The 24261-nt window shown below is 40.3% G+C and overlaps 1 protein-coding gene across 2 annotated transcripts; it reads left to right on the forward strand.

The window, feature by feature from the left end:
* Window positions 1-40: 40 nt before the first annotated feature.
* On the forward strand, window positions 41-17452 carry zbtb44 (zinc finger and BTB domain containing 44). 2 transcript variants are annotated; one of them, XM_036580486.1, is made up of 6 exons: window positions 41-451; window positions 3932-5033; window positions 6621-6705; window positions 8021-8172; window positions 12293-12593; window positions 17071-17452. In XM_036580486.1, the coding sequence occupies exons 2-6, from the start codon at window positions 3959-3961 to the stop codon at window positions 17450-17452; spliced, it is 1995 nt and encodes a 664-aa protein (XP_036436379.1). In that variant the 5' UTR covers window positions 41-451; window positions 3932-3958. The 2 variants fall into 2 exon arrangements, with proteins under 2 accessions (XP_036436379.1, XP_036436380.1); XM_036580487.1 differs by having other exon boundaries at window positions 75-451; window positions 12293-12376; window positions 17071-17425.
* Window positions 17453-24261: the final 6809 nt, after the last annotated feature.

Genomic DNA, 24261 nt, shown 5'->3' on the forward strand with positions numbered 1-24261 from the left:
TTTCATTTGAGGTGTGACAATATACCGAGCCTTACCCAAAAAAAATCACCTTCTATTGACAGTAAAAGCTTTTGGGGTCAGTCAGGCAAAATACAGGGGGCAGATACTGGAGAAAGCACCGCCACACGAACGGCATGCTGGGACAGAGCAGCTGGCCCAAAACAGTAACATATGATACGGCAAGACTTTTAATACTTTTAGAATTTTTGGATTATTTTATCCAGGGAAGGTTCTGGCATTCAGTCCGAACAAGGAATATACGGAGTTAACAGCATACCGGAATGTGAAGGTATCTTTGTAAAGGGAGGAAACTCCTTGTTCAAATGCCACCTACGATATGCTAGCGCTGCCAAAGCTAGCTAGCTCTCGCTAACTCGGACAGCTGGCTAGCTTCATGTCCGCGTTGTTTTCCACCAAACCTCCGAATTTATCCTCCTTCTGAATAAATTTGGTGAGTAAACCAGACGTTAATATACCCTTTTCCTAACATGTCGGTACCAGAACGCGGAGGAAGCTCGGGTTTTGACGGTCGGCGTCACATAGCTAGCAAGCTAACGGGTTAGCCAGCTAGCTGGCTAACGGAGCCAGCCCAAAATAGTGTTTGTTGTCCACTTTTAGTGGATGCAGTCTTACCACCGCTTAGGGAGAACTTTCTGGTAATATTACAGCGGCTAGCTAGCTCATTTTTCTTAAGAATGCGAAGCAAAAAATTTAATTTGCTTTTAATTTCGTCTGCCCTTCGGCTGCAGCTGGCCACAACAGTCGCCTCATTGACCAAATAAAACCTATCTGAGCTAATACAATGTACGTTAAAGCAGGTGTTCATACAGATGTTCAGAGTTACTGTGCGCTTTTAACGGAATAAACGTGAGCGCGCGTTCTGAGCACATAAACAAAAGCAACTCGTGTGTAGAGCCACGCCCCTTCAACTTTGCCTACAACAGGCCTGCTCGGAGCCTCACAGATAGGTCCATGGAGTTAGAGCTGAAGAGTGTTTATACAAACGCAGCTTTTTCATTTAGTTAGAGTGATCATTATCTGATAAAGGTAGCTGCAATCTGTCATTATCCCAACATTTGAATGAATAGTCTGCCTGAAAGTGGTTTTCACTGATGTTCAGATACCTGTAAACTTGTTTTTGTCATTAGTCAAGCCACTGTTATAAAAGTATTGCTGTTATAAAAGTACTGCTTGGTTTGATCTAAGTTAATCTAAGTTATAAAACTTTGGTCTTTATAGATTAAGTTAATTTTTTCACCACTATGTGCGCTATTGGAAAGATAAAGTAACATTTAGGTTGAATAGAAGAAAGATCTGCTACATAAGTGCATGACTAGTATCAAGTCTATCAGAAAACTGTCAGAAAAAGATCTGGTTAACAGCCATTTGTGTTGGACATATGAAGCATTTTGGATATAGAACATGGCAGGTAAGGAGTTCAGTATAGCCCTGTTCATACCTGATATCAACATCTGTCTCGAACAAGACAGATGTTGATATCAACAAGTGGACAGTGAGACACAAAGCATTTTACACCTGGCATTTCCATGAATTTCCAGTACGTCTCCAGTCACCACCTATGATCAGACTTTATGACTAGTGAGAATGCCATGCTCAGTTAATACATCAGTCTCTCACCGCATTAGTTGTCAGACCAAAATGTGCCATAGTCTTTGTACATGGAAGGGCTGTTAGAAAGGTGTAGATTGCAAGGACTGCTAACTGAGCTTGTAAAGAAGATGAAGAAAGAATCTTTCATTTCTGCTGTGATGAGATCGGATCACTGAAGACACGTGTTAATTCCAGGTGTTAGTGGGGCCTGTAAATTTAGTAGCTTAATTGATGTTCTATCTGAAGATTGTAGGACCTCTGTGGTTCTTATTAATTTTTCTACTAGGTATTTACTTCTCTGTTTTATCAGTCAAACCACCGTTGTGCATTCTAAAAATAAAGTTTGATTTTATGAAGACATATGAGACCCTTAACTATAATGCAGACTGGCCTTTGTTTTTCAGATGCACCTGCATGAAAAATGTCATTAAGGTCTTGAATCTAGTCTCTCATCAGTATGTTCTTCTCCATACATCAATGAAAATGGACCATCACTGACCAAATAACATGGTAGTGAGATGTTGGTGGGTGCTAGTATGAGTGTATCTGACCCAGCAGTATGTCCACTGGCTGCCCAGTGTTTTAGATCTGTGCCTCACTGAAGCAGAGGGACTTCGCTCTGTGCCTGCGTTATCCAGCCATTCCTTCCCAGTGTCTTGTAAAGGTTCTGCCTTGAAAGAATGCTACGTGCCTTTCTGCACACTCCGAATTTCGAATCAAAAAAGAATTTGGCAAATCGTTCAACTGTGATTAACCTTGACCCTAACAATGTGACAGAGAAAAAAGCTAATTGTAAACTTTTAACTGCAGCTTCAGGGACTGCGGTTTGTCTTTTTCTTGGAGCACTAAGAAAGAGGCCTGCTTAGTACATCCCAGCTTTTGTCCAAGGCTCAATGAAGTGTCATCACGATCTGGGCAGAGGTGTTGGCTGGGCAGATGTTGGTTCTAGAAAGTTTGTTTGGGCTATGAGAGAAGTACATAATCTGAAATTCATCCACTCCACAGCGCTTACGTCATTTTAGAGTGGTAGTATTTTCTCTTGCTGTCATAAGAATTTCTGCTTGAAATTGAGCCATAAAGACCAGTGTATTAAAAATGTAACTAAAGTGAACAGCTCTCTCATTCTCTCCACCACACACACACACACACACACACTCAGCCTCTGCAAGTGCTTCAGAGAAAGGATTTTGCCTAATCAGCTCACTCAGCCTAGACTCGCTTGTACGCACTTGCATGAATTATCACAGATGCCGTTTTATGTTGCTTTGGTTTCTTACTAAGAGCTTGATTAAAGGAAAATGTGATGCTGTGATAAACTGGTACTTTACACATCTGTAATACACTAACAGTATTTACTATCAGTTTATTTTCTAGAATTGCCAATCGGTCCTGGCAAAGAACAGCAACCAAAGGGTGATCAGCTGTTAGCCCCACTGCACTAAAGTTCACGATACTGCTGCTACTTGCAGAAATGCTTAATACACTTTGTGCCAGCTTAATAAGCAAGGGGAAAGATCTGCCCTCTCATCATCTATGGTGCGATTGCAACTAATGTGCTGTTGAACTTCATCCCTGGTTTTACGCAGGGGCACATTCATCCTAAACTATGAAACTATACCAAACGCAGCTATAGATTCCTGAGTCCAACCTGTGCCTAATATTGCCTGTGAAAAATTGTCCCACGCCCTGCCTAAAACTTGCCGGTCAGACTTGTGGTGGGGGTTGCAGACCTATATATTACATAGGTGCACTTTGTAGGTTTACAGTTACTTATATAGCCTTGTATTGCACAATTTTTCAGCCATCCTCTACTCCAGGAGTGTCCAGTCTTATCTGCAGAGGGCCGGTGTGGCTGCAGGTTTTCCCTCCAAACAAGCTGGACACTTGATTCTACTTGTTTAATCAGTCGGTCTTAGTCTTCAAACATTTCATCAGATGACCTCCTGCTGTGTTGGAGTGAAAACCTGCAGCCACACCGGCGCTCTGCGGATAAGATTGGACACCCCTGCTCTACTCCATCCATCAATGGAAATGGACCGCCACTGGCCAAATAACATGATAGTGACATGTTAGTGGGTGTTGTGCTAATATGAATGTATCAGAGCCAACAGCATTTTTTTAGACACGTAATTGGGTTAAGAATAGGCCACTGACCGAAAATATTCATTCACCATTTGCCTTGAAACTGATCACTGATGAAGGGCTAGAATTTGACTAACACAACTTGTGCATGGAAAACAAAACTGTGTACCTAAAAAAACGGGCAACATATATTCCGTAGGCCTGCAGTGCTTTTTTAACATCATCTTTTCTCCCACAGGAAATCCATCCTTAGTCAGCAGTGAGGATGGGAGTAAAGACCTTCACCCACAACTCCCCGAGTCACAGCCAGGAGCTGCTGGACAAGCTCAATGCCCTGCGTGGTGAAGGCCATTTCTGTGATGTCACGATCCGTGTCCAAGGCCAGCTCTTCTCTGCCCACAAGGTAGTGCTGGCCTGCTGCAGCGACTTCCTGAAGGCCAAGCTTTCAGGTAAGCTCAATGAGGAAGAGGCTGGGGCTGAGGATGACAAACCTGTGCTGGACCTTCATCACGTGACGGTGGCTGGCTTTGCTCCCCTGCTGGAGTACGCCTACACCTCCACGCTTTCCATCAGCACAGAGAACATCATCGATGTGCTTGCTGCAGCCAGCTACATGCAGATGTTTGCGGTGGCCAACACCTGTTCCGAATTCATGAAGTCCAGCATCCTGTGGAATGCTTCTTCGTCTGCTGGGGCTGCTAGCAGTGCTGCATCTGCAAGTCTCCATCGCCCACAGGAGGCCCCAGAAGGTGCTGCAGGCTGCACCCTCGCACCCCTGGATGCCCTCTCGCCTTCCCCAGTGTCATCAGAGTGCAGCGTGGCAGAGCGACCGATCCCTGTGTGCCGTGAGTCACGTCGTAAGCGCAAAGGTTTTGCAAGCCCACAGCCAGCCTCTTCTTCCTCTCCACAAGTCCCCAACCCCTCACCTTCCTCGTCCTCATTCCCCGAGAGTTCTGCACAGACCCTTGAGCCTTCCCTGGCCTTTTCCTGGACCTACCCCTTCGGCGTGGATCGCCGCTTCGCATCTGAGAAGGCCAAGCTACCTGAGGGGCTGCTGGAGTCTGCTGGTGCGTCCGGGCAGGACCCAAGTGGTCGGGCACTAGTGGAGTACCTCTCATGCGAGGGCCCTCGTGGGATGGGTGTGGGTGGGACAGCTGTGGTAGAAGAGGAAGAGGAGGATGTGCAAGTGAAGGTGGAAAGGTTGAGCGATGAAGAAGTGCATGAAGAGGCCTCACAGCCAGTCAGCGCCTCCCACAGTTCCCTTAGTGATCAGCAGACTGTTCCAGGCAGCGAGCATGCTCAGGAGGATCTGCTCATCAGCCCCCAGTCTTCATCTATAGGTATGCTCAGTCAAAAAATGTTACTAATCAAGTGAATCTGAGTTAGCCATGATTAATTACACTGAAGTCTTTGGTCAAATTTAGTTAAACAGCGGGCTGGTTATGAGATTATGGGGAAGTTGGGACAGATCTCTTTGTAGATTTCAAGTAGGCCTAATGGTTTCAAAACTTTTGCTCAAAGTTAGTCCTGTGAAGGTCATCCTGGGGCTTTTGGGATGAAGGTACTCGCGTTGCTTGAAATGTAGACCTGCTCTTGCTTTTTTAAGGGCCAGCTTAAGAAACCTGGAAGAATTCGTAGATAAAACAGCATTCATATGGAAAACAATGTAAACTTGACCTATTCTTGCATTATCACAGTGAAAAATAGACCTACTGGCAGGTCCTGGATATTTAGACAAATGGTTTGACAAATTTTAAATTTACACAATTTTCCGCTCACCCTAAATTTGCTTCTTTAGTTTACTGTTGGAACTACAAGGCTAATGTTGCTAACATACAATGGAAATCAATAAGCACCCAGATATTTTCTGTAAATGCATGCCCTGTACTTTTTTTCAAACCACATTCAGGTCTTCGTTAAGCTTGCACAAATTTGTCAGTGCAGTTTAGGGCACAGTATGACTTACAGTGAACTATGAAAATGAACAAAATTTGACAGTGTAGCTGAACACAGCAAGTAGCCATTTTGGACAACAGGTGTTGTGCTAAATTCTGCCTCTACTGATTTCAGCTCCCCTTTACATGCATACATGCAGGTATGCAGATGCTACAGATTTCTTTTGCAATTAGTGTTGTTTCTTTTTTATAAACAACTGTTAATTTACAATTTTCAGACTGAAGATATATGTTTAAAAACAGAAATAACAAAAATTGCAGATGTAATCCACGTACCTGTGTGCTGTGAGCCGATTTTAGCGCTAAACCTGTTGTACACAGTGACTTTATCCAGACCTGGTAGTGGTTTGAGTGAGTTAAGAGAAGTTTTGGAGTTGTATTTATAGGAAAGATTTGGGTGACTACTGACTTCTAGTGTTTTTTAGCAATATTAGCCTTCTAGATCCAGTGTGAAACTAAAGAAGCAAAATTTGGACACCAAACATATCTTGGCTTATTGGCTACATCTAGGCTAAGCCGACATTCATGCAAATTTGACTTTTTGGGGGCTAACTAAAATAAATTTGTGTTAGTTTCGAGTCAGCACTTAAATTGAAAATCTCAGTTTTAAATGTGTGTCAGGGCTGTTAATAAGCACAATTGAGCTAATTGAATACATAGCTAGTTTCATTTCTGTGCTTCACTATACCTACATATCCTTTGGTGTTGTTAGCATTTCCCAAGTCAGCAGTCAGTATTATTCTGAACAGCTAGCCATATCTGCGGTCTCGTGATGACCCACTCTCAGTTAAAGGAGACATATGAAGCGTTTTACACTTAATATTTACCAACTCGCAGCCACTGTTCACAGGATAACAGTCTAATCTAAAATAAGCTCCAACTCGTCATTCATTTAGTGATACATTTAGATGCTTTCAGTCATGCTTGCTGTTTTATCATTGACAAAATAAAAGTGACTTTTTGTCCTCTCAGGCTCCATGGATGAGGGGGTCACTGAGGGTCTTCAGTCCATCCAGGGCACTCCAAACACCACCGGCCACATGGAGGAAGACGAAAGGTACGGGCCTCACCTACGTTGTTTTTACGGAGTCTCCTTTTACGATGTCTCACTTTTACGATTTTTCTAAAAGGCCCCTCTGAGGCAGGACATTATTTTTCATCCTCACAGTCTCCATCTTTCTTCACTTATACTCATTTATATGTGGTGGAAGCGTACGCGGCATTGTCGTGGCTATTAGGACAGTGACTCTTTGCCAAGCGGCCAGAAGCTAGTTGGCCGGCCCTCTGGAAAGTTCTTGGATCTTGAATTTTGTTGGAAACCTGGAAGAAAAGTGAAGTGTCATGATGCAAAACAAAAGGGGAAGAAAAAGACACAGCTGTCCATCTCTGGAGAGGAGTTTATACTTTTATATGACAACTTGATATGCCTGACTAAACCTGTTATATGTTAGCTTGAAACCTCTCTGGACAGATCTTCACGGAGCTATGGAAGAAGACAGTGGTGGTATGAAAACAAGTCCAGAGGAATTGCTAAGTTGGCGATTCACAGACATTCAAGCAGATCGTTTTGTAGATATTCCAAAACATTTGCCACAAGTTAGTCAGTTAAAAGTCACCTTGTGGCTTTCGGAATGAAGATATTCAGATTGTTTGAAAAGTGTGTCTGTCCTTGGCTTTTTCAGCACCCAGGTTATGCAACCTGGAAGAATAAGACAGGAATATTTCACTCTTATTTGTCATATGGATCAAGAAGTGAAATTAGTGTTGTCAGAGTCAAATTATGTTATTAATCAAGCTAACTAAAACAAATCTGAGTTGAATATGACTAATTGAACATTGGAATTGGTGACATTTAGTTCAGTTGAAAATCTATGTTTTAGGTGGCTCAATGATCAAATAACATGGCAAGAGATTTTCCTTGAAGATCTGTCATTGTAATTGATCTGTGATACCACAGTATAAATCAGCAGGACTGACTGGCTTGAAAACATAATAGGTTATTTTTTGTGGAAAATTAGTTGTTTGAAACAGTATAGAACTGCTAGATTAGAGTGACTAGTGTGTTTTGTCACAGATACCGTATACAGACTATTAATTGGTCAACTGTTGCAAATGTGACATTGTCTCTCCAGTGCTGCATTTCACATCAAACTACTCTGAATGACTTTGCTTACATCTCAACTATTGAATTATGCTTTTTTTTAATTGGAGAAATTCCCTTTTGTATTAATGTCTTTAGGCTCTATATATTTGAAGTGTGTTTGGTGGGCAAGTGAGTTAAGAATTTGAATGCAGTAGATACTTTGTATGAGTGAACTTTAAAAAAAATGTTTGCTACTGTAACATCTCTCCTTTCCCCTCTTCTCCTCTAGGCTGGAAAACGTCCAGTACCCATACCACTTGTATATCAGCCCCTCTGCTCGGCCCGGTCTCAACGGGCCTGAGCGCCCCTTCCAGTGCCCCACATGTGGGGTCCGCTTCACCCGAATCCAGAACCTCAAGCAGCATATGCTCATCCACTCCGGTGAGGGAGCCTCTGCACTTATATAACTGGCATTTCAGAGCACCAGGGCATAATTCATCCTCCAAAGGCATTCAGTTTACACATGAAACTTAGTTGCTGTTTGGCTTTACTGTCTGCAGGCTCCTTTCATCATAACACTTCAGCATAAGGTACAGGGATCAGAAATTGGCAGTCGTGTATGGTCTCTTTTGCCTACCCTCTTTGCTTATGCTGTGGTGCTCTTTGAAAGAGACCTGCTAGTTAGGGGGGGGGGCAATATGACATTGTTTTCATTACATTGTCACAATACGCTTTTTTGAGTGTATTCTGGGGATCGTCAGCACTGAACAACTGCATATATAAAATTTTGTCATAAAGATGATATATTTAGACCAATCAAAAAATCATGGCATTGTGATGCCTACTGTGAAAATGCCTTCAAGTTATTGCCCATCCTTGCACTGCATTTACACTACAGTGAAGAACACTTACCTCCCCAACTACTGGCTGCTTATGTGGCCTTGTTGCTAAAATGCAAGCAAGTTTAGCTTTTCAAGCTAGAGTTCTAGAGTTCGATACCGATTTCAGAGTGTAGTTTTGAATGCGGATATGACGACAGTGCACCAAGGCCATGGTTGGGTCGTATAGCGATAATAAGGTACACCGTGATAAAAATGATGATGATTATGATCATGACATGCCAAATTTTTTATTCCATGTCTGAATGGCCAAATAAACACATTCCACCCATTTATATTTTCAGTGTGCTCACTGGTTGGTGGTGTGGGGAATCACTGAGCGGTGGTACTAATAGAAATAGGGAAAAAATCAGAGCCAGGAAAAACCAAACATGATAGCCACACCAAAAAATCGAATAGACTTCAGTTTCACTTGACTTTGCTCTCTCGTTAGTATCTTCTAAATGGGTGTCGTTTTAACAACACTTAGTTGAAACCAAGCCTGTGCTGTGGTGTGTGGCATGTCTGGCCTGCTAACCAAAACACCACACAACAGAGCAGATTAAATTTCAGCTTTTTGTCACTGTAATAACACTCAACCTTTGCTCTCTCAGACATTTAGTTTTTATAATACATTCTTATTTCAGTTAGTCAGAATCAAACCTGTACTGTGGTATGTGGCACTGTTTGGGTCTGTAGCCTGCTCACTAAGCTAATGTTACAGCTACAGATCCAAACACCACGGAACAGGTTTAATTTCACCTTTCTGCCCCTTCAGCCATGGTTGATTTGAATCATTATTAGCTAAACTTGTGTCAGCTCTTTAGTTATCCAGAATCTAACATGTTCGGTGGTGAACAGAACTTTTATTATGCTAGCTAAGCCAATGCCAAACAGCTTCTCTCTCCTAGTTAGCAGCAGTGTTTAATATTTTGCAATTGTTAAATAGATGGTTTGACATTTACCACCCCCTGGTAAAACAGTATACCACTGTAATACTTCAAGATTGTTTAAAGCAGTGGTCACCAACCCTCTTCCTGCAGATCTGCTTTCCTGCAGAGTTTAGTTCCAACCTACATCTTAAACGCTGGAGCAGATTGTGGCAGATTGTGGTTGGGACAACACTCTTCTGGAAGGTAGATCTGCAGGACCATGGTTGGCCAGTATTGGTTTGAAGGTATGAAAAAAGGGAATACTGTCAACCAGAATCACAGCACATTTCAACTAGGGATGCACAATGATATCGGAATCTATCAGTATCAGCAGATATTTGCTTAATACATGGTTAATTGGCCAGTATTTCAAACTGATATTTGATGACACTGGGCAACTGTACAAAAATGTCTACATTATATTCGTTTCATTGCATTTGAAACTGTCATCACCACTGAGCAAGCTTTACAGTCGGCAGCTGTGACAGAAGAACCTAAACAACCTGGAATTAGCCAGAAATGAACCAAATACCATTCGCCAAACGTGTAGTCTCGTCTTCAGAGTCTGGCCAAATCGGACTGAGCCATAAAACTGCCGCAACATCAAATGTAGCTCAGTTTTGTCAATTTTTGCCAGATCAGTATTAATGTTATTTCATTCCAGCCAGTCTGTAAAGCATCTTACAGCCCATTTTGTTTGGTAAATGGTATTCAGAGTTCACACCAAGGTAACGTAATGCAGTTTAAAAATAAACTTGCAACTTTCTGTATTTCTCACTATAGTGTTATAAACATAAATAAACATCTGTCATGTTATCATTTAAAGAATTTAATGATTAACCGGATTACGTGCAGGAGCATCTGAACATATCATGTTACTCACAACTACACCAGAACTCCTTTTCAAGATGTGAATACGCCTCACAACAGATCAATGCGCTCTAACTAAACAGTGCCATTACAACACACTGCACATTTGAAAGAGAAGGTAGATAACTTTGTCTGGTTACCAAGCCATGTTAGATACTAGTTTAGCTCGTATTTATTTATGTGCCCCCTCTGGTTTAATTGTTTCCAATGACTACAATAACTACAGACATGTGAGTCACAGATATATTAACCATTGCTTCATTTAGGCACTAGCCTGAAGCCAGCTTCCTGTTCGCCAGCTGCTTCTTCGAATTTTCCAGTTCCACTTTAAATGATGCAGCAGTTACGTTCCGGCATCTGAGGCTAGTGGTGTAACTGCTGTACCATTTAAGGGGAAATGGGAAAATTTAAACAAGGAGCTGACCTCAGCTTTGTCGTTTAGGCAGAATAAGTTCAACGCTATAATTTAACTGCCTACTAACGTTAGTTGTTATCTACTGGTAAACACAGCATCACAGTTAGCTTTGTGGGTAACCTAATTTAGCAATAAACAGTGTGATAAGCTGCTGTAAATGTTGCTGCCAAAGAGTTTTTAGAAGCGACAAGTTAGGGAGAAAATGTAGGGCCGTTGTTTGTTTACTCGCTAGAACTGTCATACTGTTTCATAAATAAATCTGCAGTCAATTTGTCAACAGCTTAGCCTGCACCACTCTACTACCATAATATTAAATGTAATTAATTGGCTAATTTTGATGTTTGCCTGACAGGAACGGCTTTCACATTTAATGCAGCAAAAGCAGGCATGGCTGATGTGAATGTTTCCATTTACGCTCTGTCTTCCGCCTCTACTTTTTTTTTAATTGTCATTTGCTGGTCATTATGAACACCGATACTGATTTATCTGCAACTACCTCATAGCGGCCGATAGTATCAGCACACTGATTTATCAGTCTGCCTGTAATTTGTAGCCATTCACTCTGCTGTAATGTAAGCGCAGTGTTGCTTAAAGATATTTAAAAATGATTTTTCAAAATGTCTGCATTATGTAATCATTGAGATGTAAACAAAGTCATTCAGAGTGGTTTAATTTAAAATGGTTAATTGTAGAGAAACTTGGTGGAACTAACTTTGTTTACAGTGGTGGAACTAGAGGTAACACGGTAAATAATATGTCTATTTGCACTGTAGACACTTACAGTGCAAATGCAGACATATTATTTACTGTCTAAAACCATCAATAAACCAACACGTGTGATCTGAGTTTTTATATTTAGTGTTGATAATCGTTAAAAAAAAGGGTTAAATCTGAAAAAAAAAACATTTTGCCTTACAGTGTCCAGCATGCACATTAATGAATTCTATGTTTTAAGACAAAACCTTCTCAAAGCTATAGTAAAACAACGTCTCAGGCATCAAGCAGCGTATTTGAAAGCATTTCATGTAATAACTTTCTGTGAGGGAGCTTTAGAGGCATCATCACCACTGTGAACAGTTCTGACTCCTGAGAAAGTACATTTCTCTAGAGCAGAGCATTTCATATCAACCATTTTGAATGAATTATTTTACAGCTTTATTATTTAACTATGCGGAAACACGCTCACACACACACACACACACACACACACACACACACACACATATATATATGCAATATACAGCATTTCTCTCTTATGTTTGCCAAATTTGTTACTGACTTGATGAAACAACATGAACTGACCTAAGCCATGCATTTTTTGTGAAACATTGTAAAACGACTATGTTTGGCCAATAAACTCTACTGTAGTATGGAAACTACACACGTATTAAACAAAGTTATTTTGGTATAAAAGTGCCTTCTTTTGTGACATTTGTGTGACCGCTGACCTGTTCTGTCCTTGGCAGGCATTAAGCCATTCCAGTGCGACCGCTGTGGGAAAAAGTTCACGCGAGCCTACTCCCTAAAGATGCACCGGCTGAAGCATGAAGGTAAACGCTGTTTCCGGTGCCAGATCTGTAGCGCCACATTCACTTCCTTCGGTGAATATAAGCACCATATGAGGGTGTCCCGCCACATCATCCGCAAGCCTCGGATTTACGAGTGCAAAACATGCGGCGCCATGTTTACCAACTCCGGCAATTTAATCGTACACCTGAGGAGTCTCAACCATGAGGCGTCAGAGCTAGCAAACTACTTCCAGACCAGGTGAGGAGGAGCTGAACGCAATTAGAAATGACTCTTTTTGCGAACAGGAACATCAATGCAGGCTTAGCTAGTCACCCAGGTTTGAGATGGCTGTGACTAAGGCGGGATGTGAAAAAACATATATACTCGCTTTCAAAAGTTTGGAATTACTTGTCACGTTATTATTATTATTCTTATTAAATAATAATTTAGATTTAAGTATTATAATCTAGACGTCAGGTATTTTTAGATGTCATTCAATATTTCAAGTATTCTGGGAACAAGTTGTTATTATATGATAAATATAGGGGGATTCAAAAACATTAATCTGATTTCAAAGCACCATATTTTTACAACCATGAGGCGCCTAGGAACCAATAACATACCAATTGAAAGAGGGGGTCACACAGTTTGTGACTGTCACCGGAAGACGGCTCCCTTCAGTCTGCGAGGAGATGGTGACCCCTGAGCGTTTTGCGTTCTCCACTTCAGTAAGAGTGAATCCGTCATAACTGTGCGATGTGATTTTCGTGGGCAGTGAACCTCCAATAGCTCAGAGCATTCGTCGTTGGTTCCCCAACACTAGACGATCTCCGAAATCGCATTGAAAGAGCCGTGAACACAGTGACACCCGACATGCTCAATCGAGTATGGGATGAATTTGCCTATAGTGTTGATGTTGTCCGTACAGCTGGAGGAGGTTCATATTGAGCACTTGGAAAATTACATAATAAACTTTTTGCTCACTTAAACCATTTACAATTTACTGCATTGTTCTGTAATGATTTACAAGTTAAAAAAACCTTTTTTGAAATCGGATGAATCTTTTTGAATCTCCCTGTATTATAGTGTGATCTTCTATTTGCAGTCACTTCTCAAGTTATCGGTCACTTTTCAAACATTAGTTGTTCTGGATATTACTTTAGATGTCACAAAGCTCAATCATTTACGGGTCCGTCATCTGGACACATAACACTAGCATCATATTTATAATCATATAATAATAATGTACGTATATCTGCCAACTGCTTTTATATATTTGAGAATATTCCAGACTTTTGAATGATAGTGTGTGCAGCACTGTGCAAAAGTCAGAGACCACTCTTCATTTATTTAGCTTCCAGTCAAAAATTCTTTATTTTTCAGCACCAGTAAAAAAAAAGCAGGGAACAGTAAATTTAACAGACAGTTACACAGAAGCCTCAACAACTAAATATAATATACATTTTCGTAATTTAGTGTGTTCATGCTTTACCTTAATTACAGTCTCTATTCTTTTAAAGACGTGTGCTCTCACTTTTTTAAAGAAAACTGCAAGTAATTCATCCTCACCTCCAAAGTTCAGTCTCAGAAGTTGGCTGCGTTTTCTGCGTCTCACAATCCAAGTAATTCCAAACACATTCAGTGATGATGAGGTCTGGACTCGTTGCTCTGAGAACATCAAGTTTTTGTTTGATTTTCTTCTTTTTTTTTTGTCTTTCCTTTTTTCAGTAATGGCTACACATCCTTTCAGACACATAGGGTCGAGTTGTCTCACAGTGGAAGAATGGAAAAAAATGTGTATTTTTTTAGATTTGAAGCAAGAGTGGAGCTTGATTTTGTTGTGTCTTTCAAAAGCTTTGAGTACTGTTTATCTGATGGGGACAGGTTTAGTGGTCTACCAGGTCTGGCATGGTTGTTGCATGGTTGGTAAGTGGGTTATCTCATCAGAAATATCTCCTTAAAAAATGAATAATGGCCATTTTGTCTCTGACTTTTGCACAGTACTATATATATATATATATATATATATATATATATATATATATATATATACACACACTCACGACGTAATGAATCTTGATTCGTTGAACTTCTTTGTTTTTATCCTCTGTGTTAAAAGTGGTTGCAGGCTATGGTAGTACCTTGCTAATTAGCATACTATTTGGTGTTGTCATCAGAAATCTCTTTGCCTTAACTGCTATCCCCTACTTTATCTTTGATAATGATCATAAGTTACGAGCTTCGTTGACAGATCCAGGCCCCAATGAAACAGTGCAGGCATTATTGCGTTTTACTGACTCACTCACAAAAGTGTTTGATAGGTCGTAGACATTCTTACCCTTGGGTGATCCTGTTGTCTTATCCCTGGAAACTCATGCTCACACATGTTCCTAATGTGGTTCGTGTCCCAGAACATCACGTAGGCCTTCTATCACTTCTGTCACAGTCTGCATATTCTTCAGGAAGCGCTAGCCAAGCGAGTTCCCTGTATGCAAATCTGTATTTATTAAAATTGAAACAACTGAACAGTTATAGGTTCTGTTTCAAGTTTGGGGCTCGACTGCTTGTGAATTATGTTTTATGTGGAAATGTGCTTTATTGGGAAAAGCGTCATTGTGTTGGGAAGAGTTGGATTATGCAGGGAAACCCTGTTCCTTTGACAGATCTGAACAGGTCACTGGGGAATGAAGGTTATGGCTAAAAATAAAGTATGAATAATTTTGAGAGAATTCTCATTGACTGCTATTCTAAACAACTTCTGCGGATTCTTGTCGGCTTAGTGGTAGCCTAACAAAGTTCACAGTCGACATCTGACGGTCACTTGGTCTTCAGCCAGCATGATATAATGCCTGAGAATCCTCATTCTCATTCGTGGAGATGTTGAGCCTTGAGCTCCTCGCACATATGTACCCATTCTTTCTTCGCTCATCCATCTCTCCCTCTCTCTTTCACTCACTGCCCCATCCAGCCCAAATAAACAACGTCTGAGCTGACCAGGCCTGCAGGAATGAGGCAATGCTTTGGCACGCACTCAGAAGCACAGGGAGAGAGAGAGAGAGAGAAAGAGTGGGTGAGAGAGAAAGAAAGAAAAAGTGAGAGATTGCTGGCAGGCAGAGAACGTGGCTGCATTGTGTTCTGATGCGTGTTTCTCTGTTGCGATAACGAGAAGCAGCCGCTGTCTACCCCACGTCTCCCTGCTGAAACCAGGTGTTCCCCAGGCTCAGAGTGGAGGAGAGAATGTGGGAGTCTGATAACCGTTAAAGGAATATTCTAGCGTTTTTCAGCCTAATCTCCACCTGCCGCATCTGTAGCAGGGAGTCGGTGACCACAGACAATCATTTTGGTGCCTTTCCCAGTAATTAGAAAAGTTCTTCAGCACCTGCCCATTGGCTTCTGTTATAAATGTGTTTCAAGTGGAAAAAGGTTTTCTGTTCTTTTGCTAAGTACAGGCAGACGTTATGAAATTGTCTGCAGTAATGAACTGTAATGCTGCATATGTGGCAAAACGCTGGCATATTCCTTTAACAGTGAACTTGCTGAACCTTTTGAGTCAGTAAAGCCGTAGCTGATGTTTTTCCACCTCAAGAACATTTCCTACCTCTTAGTTCCTCCTAGCTCACTCTTTGTTGTGTATTTAGAACTTGCGTAATAATTGTAATACAAAGATTATTATAATGTAACAAAAAATCATCAAACCGAACAGTCTTATGCACTTCTGGTCAAATTACATGTGTTATTGGTTTTCTAAGTCTTCTACAGAGAACACGCTTTTGCATATTTTAATGAATGAACTGTTTATTTGCAGAAGTTTACATATTGGGGGGAAAACATTATAAAGCCTAATGTGGCTGGTGCAAAGGTTATGACAAATTTAAAATTTTATGTTTTTTTTTTTTATATTCTTTTATGTTTCTGATGTGTAAAACTCAGCAAATAAATAGAATTTGTGCACTAAAATTAGCAGAAAATGTCATATTTCGGTGTGCTCTCTGTAGAGGATGTGTTAACTTACTTTCACTTAAAATACGAACAATACATAATTTGTTGAGCAGTTTTTGGTTTTTAACTGTTGCATATGACTGTTTATAAAACAATGTGAGTTTGAATGGTGATACTTTACTCACTAGGTCACTTTTAATACATGCAGAAGTTTTAATATGTAAGCAGAGCCTCTGTTTAGATTGTGGTGGTCGTGCCAGAGGACATGAAATTGTTCTCATTTTAAAATTTGGACCCATGTATGGAAGGACTGATTCAGTAGAAGTCTTGCAAATGCTTTTATGAAGCTTTGAGACAAATGTAAGGATAAATGTCAGTTAAATGTCAGGATTAGTCCAAGTTTTATTTTGAATTTTCTTTAGGAATTATGAGAAGGGTAGTGGAACATGACCTATCATACTGTGTAAACTCTCCTTTATTGTCTCTAGCAGTATGAAAGCTGATGATGGTTATGAAATGCTCACTTATGTATTCAGCTAACTAAATAGTGAGTAATAACTTAAAGTGCCTCAGTTTAAAGGAATTTTCAGCCATCTGCTGCATCTGTATTGTACAGTCAGTTAGCACAAAAATAATTTAGAGTATATAAAAACAGCAGAAAACCTGTCAACGCCAAAGGCATGTATGGGCAGGCGATGTTGTTGAGTTGCTCAGATCTAGAGTTTAATGTTGAAGAAGACTGCATCCGGTTATGGCTGTAGTTAACCTCTTTTGCTTTCTCTCTCTTCTACTCCAGTGAGTTCCTCCTCCCAGACTACCTGAGCCACATGCAGGAGGAGGAGGAGAGTCTGGCCCACTTCGAAATGACCGAGCAGGCCTTTGAAACTGCGGCCAACACCGCCACCTCTTCCTCCTCCTCTTCCTCAGTCCAAACGCCCGTCATCTCCCAGGTCTCCTCCACAATGAACTACGACCCCCACCCCCCGGCGCCCCCAGCCCACAACCCGGGCTCCAGAGCGGCACAGGGGGGCGAGGCGGGGGGTGAGGGGACACCTGCGGAGCAACCTAAGAACGCCGTTGCTGTCACCTCTCTACCCGAGCCCGAGGAAGGCGAGAGAGAGAAAGAAGAGGAGGGACGAAAGCAGAAGAAAGCACTTGTGTCCATTACAATCGAGTGAGGGGATATTCCTTTCTTTCAACATTTATTTCTGTTTGGGTGTTTTGCGTATACACACAGTTACAGTTTGTGGCCTGAGTCAGGATAATGCAACAAGAAAAATGAAAAAATGAACACTGGTCTCTATGTGTGGAGTGCAGTTCGGAATACTCTTGTTTTGGACACTTTATAGCTAACGTTTTAGAAGCTTCATATTCAGTTGTGAATTATCCTGTAGAGAAATGTGAATGTTTTTCTTTTTCTTTCGCGTCGGTTACAAACATGTTTTCAAAAGACATTTGTTCTGAGGTTCAGAGTAAACTTGAAATGTTTTAAGGCTAGACACCCTTTTTTAACACTTCAGTAATTTCATTTTTCCATTGGTTTTCCCTGTCATATCTTCGTATATATATATATATATATATATATATATATATATATATATATATATACACACACACACACACACACACACACACACACACACACACACACACACACCATCATGACCTTCTATGAGGTCATAAGCGGAATCAAAAGGTGCATAAAAGCTGTGAGATGATGAACCACGCCTACTGAGGCACCACCTTGGCCTTATTCAGTCAAACTAGATCTTACTGGAAGATGAGTGAATGAGCAAGTTGATCCGTCTAGGTTTTTGTCTTGCCTCCTCTTCTCTCCTGCTCCTTTAATGCTTTTGAGTTTTGAGTCTTGCACAGTGGAGCGCCTTAACCGTAGCAAGTTGCTCTTCTTGGCCTACAACCCAAAACAAGAGGTCTTCTGACAGAGGTTCTTAGAAATGTGAAAAGACTGACCTACGACTTCATCTGCATTCTTTTGCAGCAACAGAAATCCAAGAGTCCATATGACGTGTTGCACGGTCACTACTAAACCCGAATTGGTAAAGCAACCTTAGATTCCTTATAAGGAATCCTATGCTAATCCTGTTTGCTTTTCAAAAAGCAGTGAATTTTCGTAATTTGATGGCATTTACGATAGTAGGCTATTGTGGGCCTGTCGTATTTGGGGAGCGGGGTAGAAAAGTTAACCCCTAAAACTGCAGACTGAGTATTTAGTAAATCCATAAAGTTTATTGTAAAAGTTTGGGCATCTCTGTGGATTTTTGAAGTGAAACGGAGTAAACACAAACTCAAGAACAAATTATTTAAAAAATACTTTTTTTTGCATATCTTTGCAAAATGCACTTTTTTATATCAGATTAACTTATAGAAAAGAAATGGTAATTGACATGCAAAGGTTGGACACCTTGCTAAGCTATTACTTAGTAGATGTCATGGCTTGTGTTTGCTTTTTGTAGCCAGCCAGTAGTCTTTCTGTTCTAATTTTTTTTTTTTAGGAATTTTTGCCCCCTTTTTTATTTCGCTTCTAGTTCTATGATATTATTGGGCCACCTTGCGTGCACAGCATGTTTAACATCTTCCCACAGATTTTCAAAGCCTGTTTCAAAAGCTTCAGCCTGTGTTTCTTAAAGTAGTTCACAGTGAATTTTAAATTTGGATTGATTTTGGATTATTGTCCTGTCTTAGAGGCAGCATCAGTTTGTTGACAGACTATGTTACATTTTCTTCCAAAATCCAAGGGTTTGGATTTAATGGAATCTGTTATTCCATGTACCTGTGCAGTGTTTGCTGTACCACTGGCTCAGGATCCACACCCATGCTTAACAGTTAGCAAGGTGTTCTTTTCATCAAATGCTGCTCCTTTTCTCTCCAGACTCAAGTCTTTGATGATCATGACCAGAGAGTTCCATTTGTTCTTTATCAATCCACAACAACCCAAGAACATTGTTGCCTTCCTGCAGGTGTCCTATGAGGTTTTGCTTTGACTCTCTGGCCAGCATGAAAGCAGTTTTTTCTGAGAGTTTTCTTGGTCCTGCAGATTTTACCTTGGCTTCCCTTAACTGTCATTTTCTAATAACAGTAGAAACTGCGAGTTGAAAGCGCTAAAATATCTTTTTATAGCCTTCCTTAGTAGAGGAAGGTCCTCAGCTGGCTGCTTAAGAGGAGCGCATGGTTGTAGATTGTTATCTCAAGATTTGAAGAGTCAGAGAATTTAACAATCTGTAATTGTCATTAGCTTACCGTTTCTGCCTAACCTGTTCTGACCAGTCAGTTACATTTTTGCCTTTGCTATAATGACTATTTTGCATTAACATTGCTAAAGAATTTTTACTTTTTTTTTTAAGGTTGTCTTTTTTATTTCTTTTCACTTCAAATATCAACAATAGGTTTATTGCTTATATAGGTGCATAACTTTTGCACAGACTGTAACAGTTGTGCACAGTATAGCAGCAGCCAATATTGTTTGCTGTTAAATCATACAATCAAATTATTATCAGTTTGATCATAATAATAATTGTAACCTATAATTCTAACTGACAACGTAGTACGCTATTTTTAGCTAACAGGCAATTATGCACATGTAGTTACTACTTCTGGATGATTTTGTTCTTTCCAGCTCCTCAGATGGAGCTTAGTGGATAACCTCCACTTCACACACGGATGAGCATAAGTTAGACCCCAAACACCCCAAACCGGAATGCTACTGCTATATCAATAAGAGTATACACACACACAGAGAGAAAGCTATATTGCTATTTGTAGTTACAAATGACATGTATATGAAGTAGAATTTTTTGTTTAACTAGGTCTTACAGCTCAGCAGGCTGACAGGCTCCTCCAGTAATATTCACGGGTAAGCCACGGTCACACCAGACTGTCACCTGGCTCAGGTGGAGCAAATATCAGTCCAGTTCTAATGTGACGTTGTTTTATTGAATTTAGATGAATAGCTAACACTAGCTAGTAAACTGTTTTGTTTTTTTGCTACTCTGAGTAACAAGCGATTTTACTTTGACTGAAAAAACGATATCATGGCTCGTGCTTCCAAGGTTTAGGAAATTTGCGGCGTTAAAGTTAACCTAGAAGAATTCAGCGCAAAGCGAAATAAACCACTTCCTAAAGTAAAGTGCCATGTGCCTTTACCATTCAAGTGATTTGACTTATTCACCAATTGTTACACTTTCTGTGGTGATTACAGCTTTAAGTTTTACAGATGAATTCACATATGAAAGCTGCCTTCCAAAAGTTAGTCTGCAGCCTAGGTGGCCTCCATTTCTGGGCCGCTACAGCATCAAATGCTGTTCCAGTCAGAAGGTTTGTTTAAGTACAGCCGATAATTGCAGCCCACATTTGGGCAATTTCCAAGGACGCCATGACTAATGTCTAGAGAAAGTTCTAGAGTCAGCCTAGTAGATGAAATGACTGCATCTCTGAATGTAAGCTTTTGTATCTTCCAGAAACTTTATCTTAATTAGTTTTAAAAACAGTATGTTTGATTTTGTAGATTATCATCAAACTGTCCAGTTCAGCTATACTTGTGTAGCCAACACAGTAAAGGTGCTACACAAAGGCCAGTAAAATGTATAATGTACAATATGCTCTTCTGTTGTTTGCAGAATATGTGAGTGGGACAGTTTTAGCTTGCAGGATAGCATTTAATTACAAACAAATGAAGGTTTTTTTTCTTGCCAATCTTTTACAGTATCATCAACAGTATCCATCAGATTTTGTGCATGTTCCTTTCAAGTGACCTGATTAATGCGGCCTTGGTATATTGTATAATAAAAAAAGAGGAGCTTCCATAAGACAGTTCTACAGAGGACACGCCTTTCTTAGCAGCAGCCTAGCCTTTGGAATGCAGTTAAAGTAAAAAATATGCCAATTCAATGTCTGTTACTTGCTTCAAATACCTAAATTATGAAGTGGAGCTGGCCAGTTAAGACAGTTAAGCAATTACTCAGTTAATCGTCAACATAATTGGTGGATTACTCAGTTACTAATATTATCAGCAGTGACAGCCTCGCTCTTAGCGCTACGTTTATTCATGACTGCAGCTCTGGAAGTCTGCAAATAATGTGAAATATGACCAATAATAATGTACTTTTAATAACAGTAGTTGTTGTGTCCACTTTAGCTATGTCATCATGACTATGTAAAATGAATCAACGATGAATCATCTAAACACACTGCTGCACTTCATATATGGATTATAGTATGAACTTGTTTTACAGGACAAAACAAATTGTCCAGTATTGGTATCTTTATCTGATCTCAATAAGGCGTTATCAGTTATCCTATCGGCCCAACTACTATAAATTAAATGGAACTATATGAAACTAATACATAAGCTACGTAGTTCTGTCAGTAAGGATCTGAAGTTTGGACCCACAGGCAGGCCTTTAGAGTTTAAGGGGTTAATGAATTAATCTGCCCCCTCTTTTATTCCTGCTGTATATATTGTGCTGCTAGAGTTTGTCAGCTGTGCCTCATGTCCATTTTCAAGAATGGCACCTCAGTTTAACCTCAAAATTTTATCCGAAACCGTTAGTTTAGGCGTTTCGTTGAGTAGGAGAAACAAGAAATCATGGCAGAGGTTTTTTTTAAAAAAAAAAATAGGAAGATGATGTCATAGTCCCATGAAGCCAGACGTGACCTCGTAACAGGGACGACTTTTTAAACTTCTGGTGCTTTGTTGGAGAAGGGTCTGTACCGCACTCTCAGACCTAGACTGTTGGTATGTCAGCAGTCATACCTTGCAGTTTATTACATGGAGGGTATGGAGGGTAATGTGTAATGTTTTAGGAAGTCCTCAAATACTATGGCTGAATCTTAAATGGGTCCCTACTTCGTACATAGTGTGCTGGATTAGTGTTAGACAGGGAGTCATGGAGCTAATGGCTGAATATAAATTACTTTCTATTCAACATAAAATGCACTGTTCTATAACCTATATAGTGCTCTATATAGGGAGTAGGAAGCATTTCAAGATTTCAGCTTATGTTATCATGACAGAAGTCTGTGGTGTGGTCAGGCGTTGACTGGAAGACAGAGAGTCGAGCTGTGTGAATGAGCGGCTGACTATTTCGTAATAATTTACACCTATGCATGCTTGACGGCAGCCTGCAGAACCAAATATACTTTAAAAGTGAAAAAAACAAATCCAAATAGTTTTCCTGTTAAAAATGGTTCCTCTCACTTAATAAGAGTAATGCAGTAAATGTTCAGTCCACTGGTTTCTCCTGAGCTGAAAGTGCAGGCCCGAAAGTGTGCGGTCTAAAGTTGCGGTGCTGCAGTTAGATTCTACTGCTGAATTGAAGCACAAGTGTACACTCCCGTTAAAACTCACCCTAAAATATTTCTAGTCCAGAGCACAATCGATAAAACAAGCAAAACAAGCTAGCTAGAACTCTGCGGAGGGCTTTCAGCCGTGCTACGACCGTTGTCGTTCATCAGACAATGTTGACGAGCTCAGTGTTGTCCCCTATTTTGAGCTCTGTCTTTATGAGGTGTTGGACTGGTTAGAAATTTCACACTCCGTTTGTTTCCACTTTAATAAGTCTGCTTTCCCACCCACATTTAGCCCAGAAATTCCCATGGTTGCCCCCAGACATTCTCGTCTGGCCCCGTGAGACTGTTTTCGTAATCGTTCCCCATTTTTGGTCAGTACACTATGGAATTGTTCTCCATTATTTAGTGCCATACTAGTATGCATCTCCAGAGTTTTCTAATGCAATCTGTGACGCAGTAGCACAATATGAGGTGGTTAAAGAAATGTTGGAAATTGTCAAATGTGTATAACAGCACTTGCTCAGTCTGGTCATTTAACAAACGTACTGTTTGATTCAGAACATGTGAGTCCTTGTTGTATTTGACATTGCACAGGGCAATCATTTGGCCAAAAGCTGCTCCATTCCAATGTGATGTTTTCAAGTAAACCATTTTTTTCTCACTTTTTTTTTCTTCTGTATGTGATGTTGTGCAATATCCAACTTTGTGAGACGACACCCTTGTTTTTCAGAACTTGGCTAAAGAATGTGAAAAGCATTTTATATATATATATATATATATATATATATATATATATATATATATATATATATATATAATATAAATTGCAAAGGACAATGAAAAATCCGACTGATAATCAGCAGGAGGAGGATGTTTAGCGCAATCATAGTGGCCCACCTGCTGAAGGACCTTGTGAAAACCTCTCTCAAAGCCCTTTGAACACCAATCCCAATTCAGCTCTGCGGTCAAAGCCAGTTAGCAAGGAAGAACCGCAATATGGAGAAAGAAAACAAAAGACGGGACGGGATATTGGCATGTGACGTCATTGTTCATCTTTTTGATTCAGTGTATGTACTGCACACGTCTCCTCCTTTCTGACCGGGACTGCTGCGGTCAACTGAAAGCTCCGCCGTCTCATAGTCTGAGAGTGTTTGCGCTTTTTTCCACGACACAATATTGCCTTTCATCCCAGCCTCCTTTCTGTGGTACCTGCATGTTATCCCGAGTACAAAAGAAATCCGAGCAAAAATCAATATAGCATGGGTTGATTTTATTTGTTGGATGTTGTTTCAGATGTGTGTGGAACTACGGTTTTTATGTACACTATTCAATCTTCTGTGTCCGATGTTTCAACCAAGCGAAAAATTGGTGTTTTGATGGTCATGACGCTTTTTTCTGATCCTGCATTATTACTATTAGTCACCTTACAGTGAGAATTTTGTACATTTCTTATACCGACGTGAGTGTGAATTGTTATTTGACTTGAGCCTTGTAGTGTCCGCTTTTGTGACAACGTCTTAATGGTGTTTACTCTGATTTTTTTGTTTGTTTGTTTTTTATTCGTATTTTAGTTTTATTCGTATCTTGTGCCTTTGTATATTGAATCTGTAGTATATTTTAATGGTTAAAAAAAATACATACATTGATATGGATTCATACCATTTTGTAGACAGAATGCTGG

Source organism: Colossoma macropomum, unplaced genomic scaffold (assembly GCF_904425465.1).
Source record: "Colossoma macropomum unplaced genomic scaffold, Colossoma_macropomum, whole genome shotgun sequence".
Classification (NCBI taxonomy): domain Eukaryota; kingdom Metazoa; phylum Chordata; class Actinopteri; order Characiformes; family Serrasalmidae; genus Colossoma; species Colossoma macropomum.

Excerpts from the sequence above, each read along its gene's own strand:
- zbtb44 (XM_036580486.1), top strand. The coding sequence starts at position 3,959 with ATGGGAGTAAAGACCTTCACCCACAACTCCCCGAGTCACAGCCAGGAG. Across the intron at positions 5,034-6,620 it reads CCCCCAGTCTTCATCTATAG|GCTCCATGGATGAGGGGGTC; the intron begins GTATGCTCAGTC and ends TTGTCCTCTCAG. Across the intron at positions 12,594-17,070 it reads GCAAACTACTTCCAGACCAG|TGAGTTCCTCCTCCCAGACT; the intron begins GTGAGGAGGAGC and ends CTTCTACTCCAG.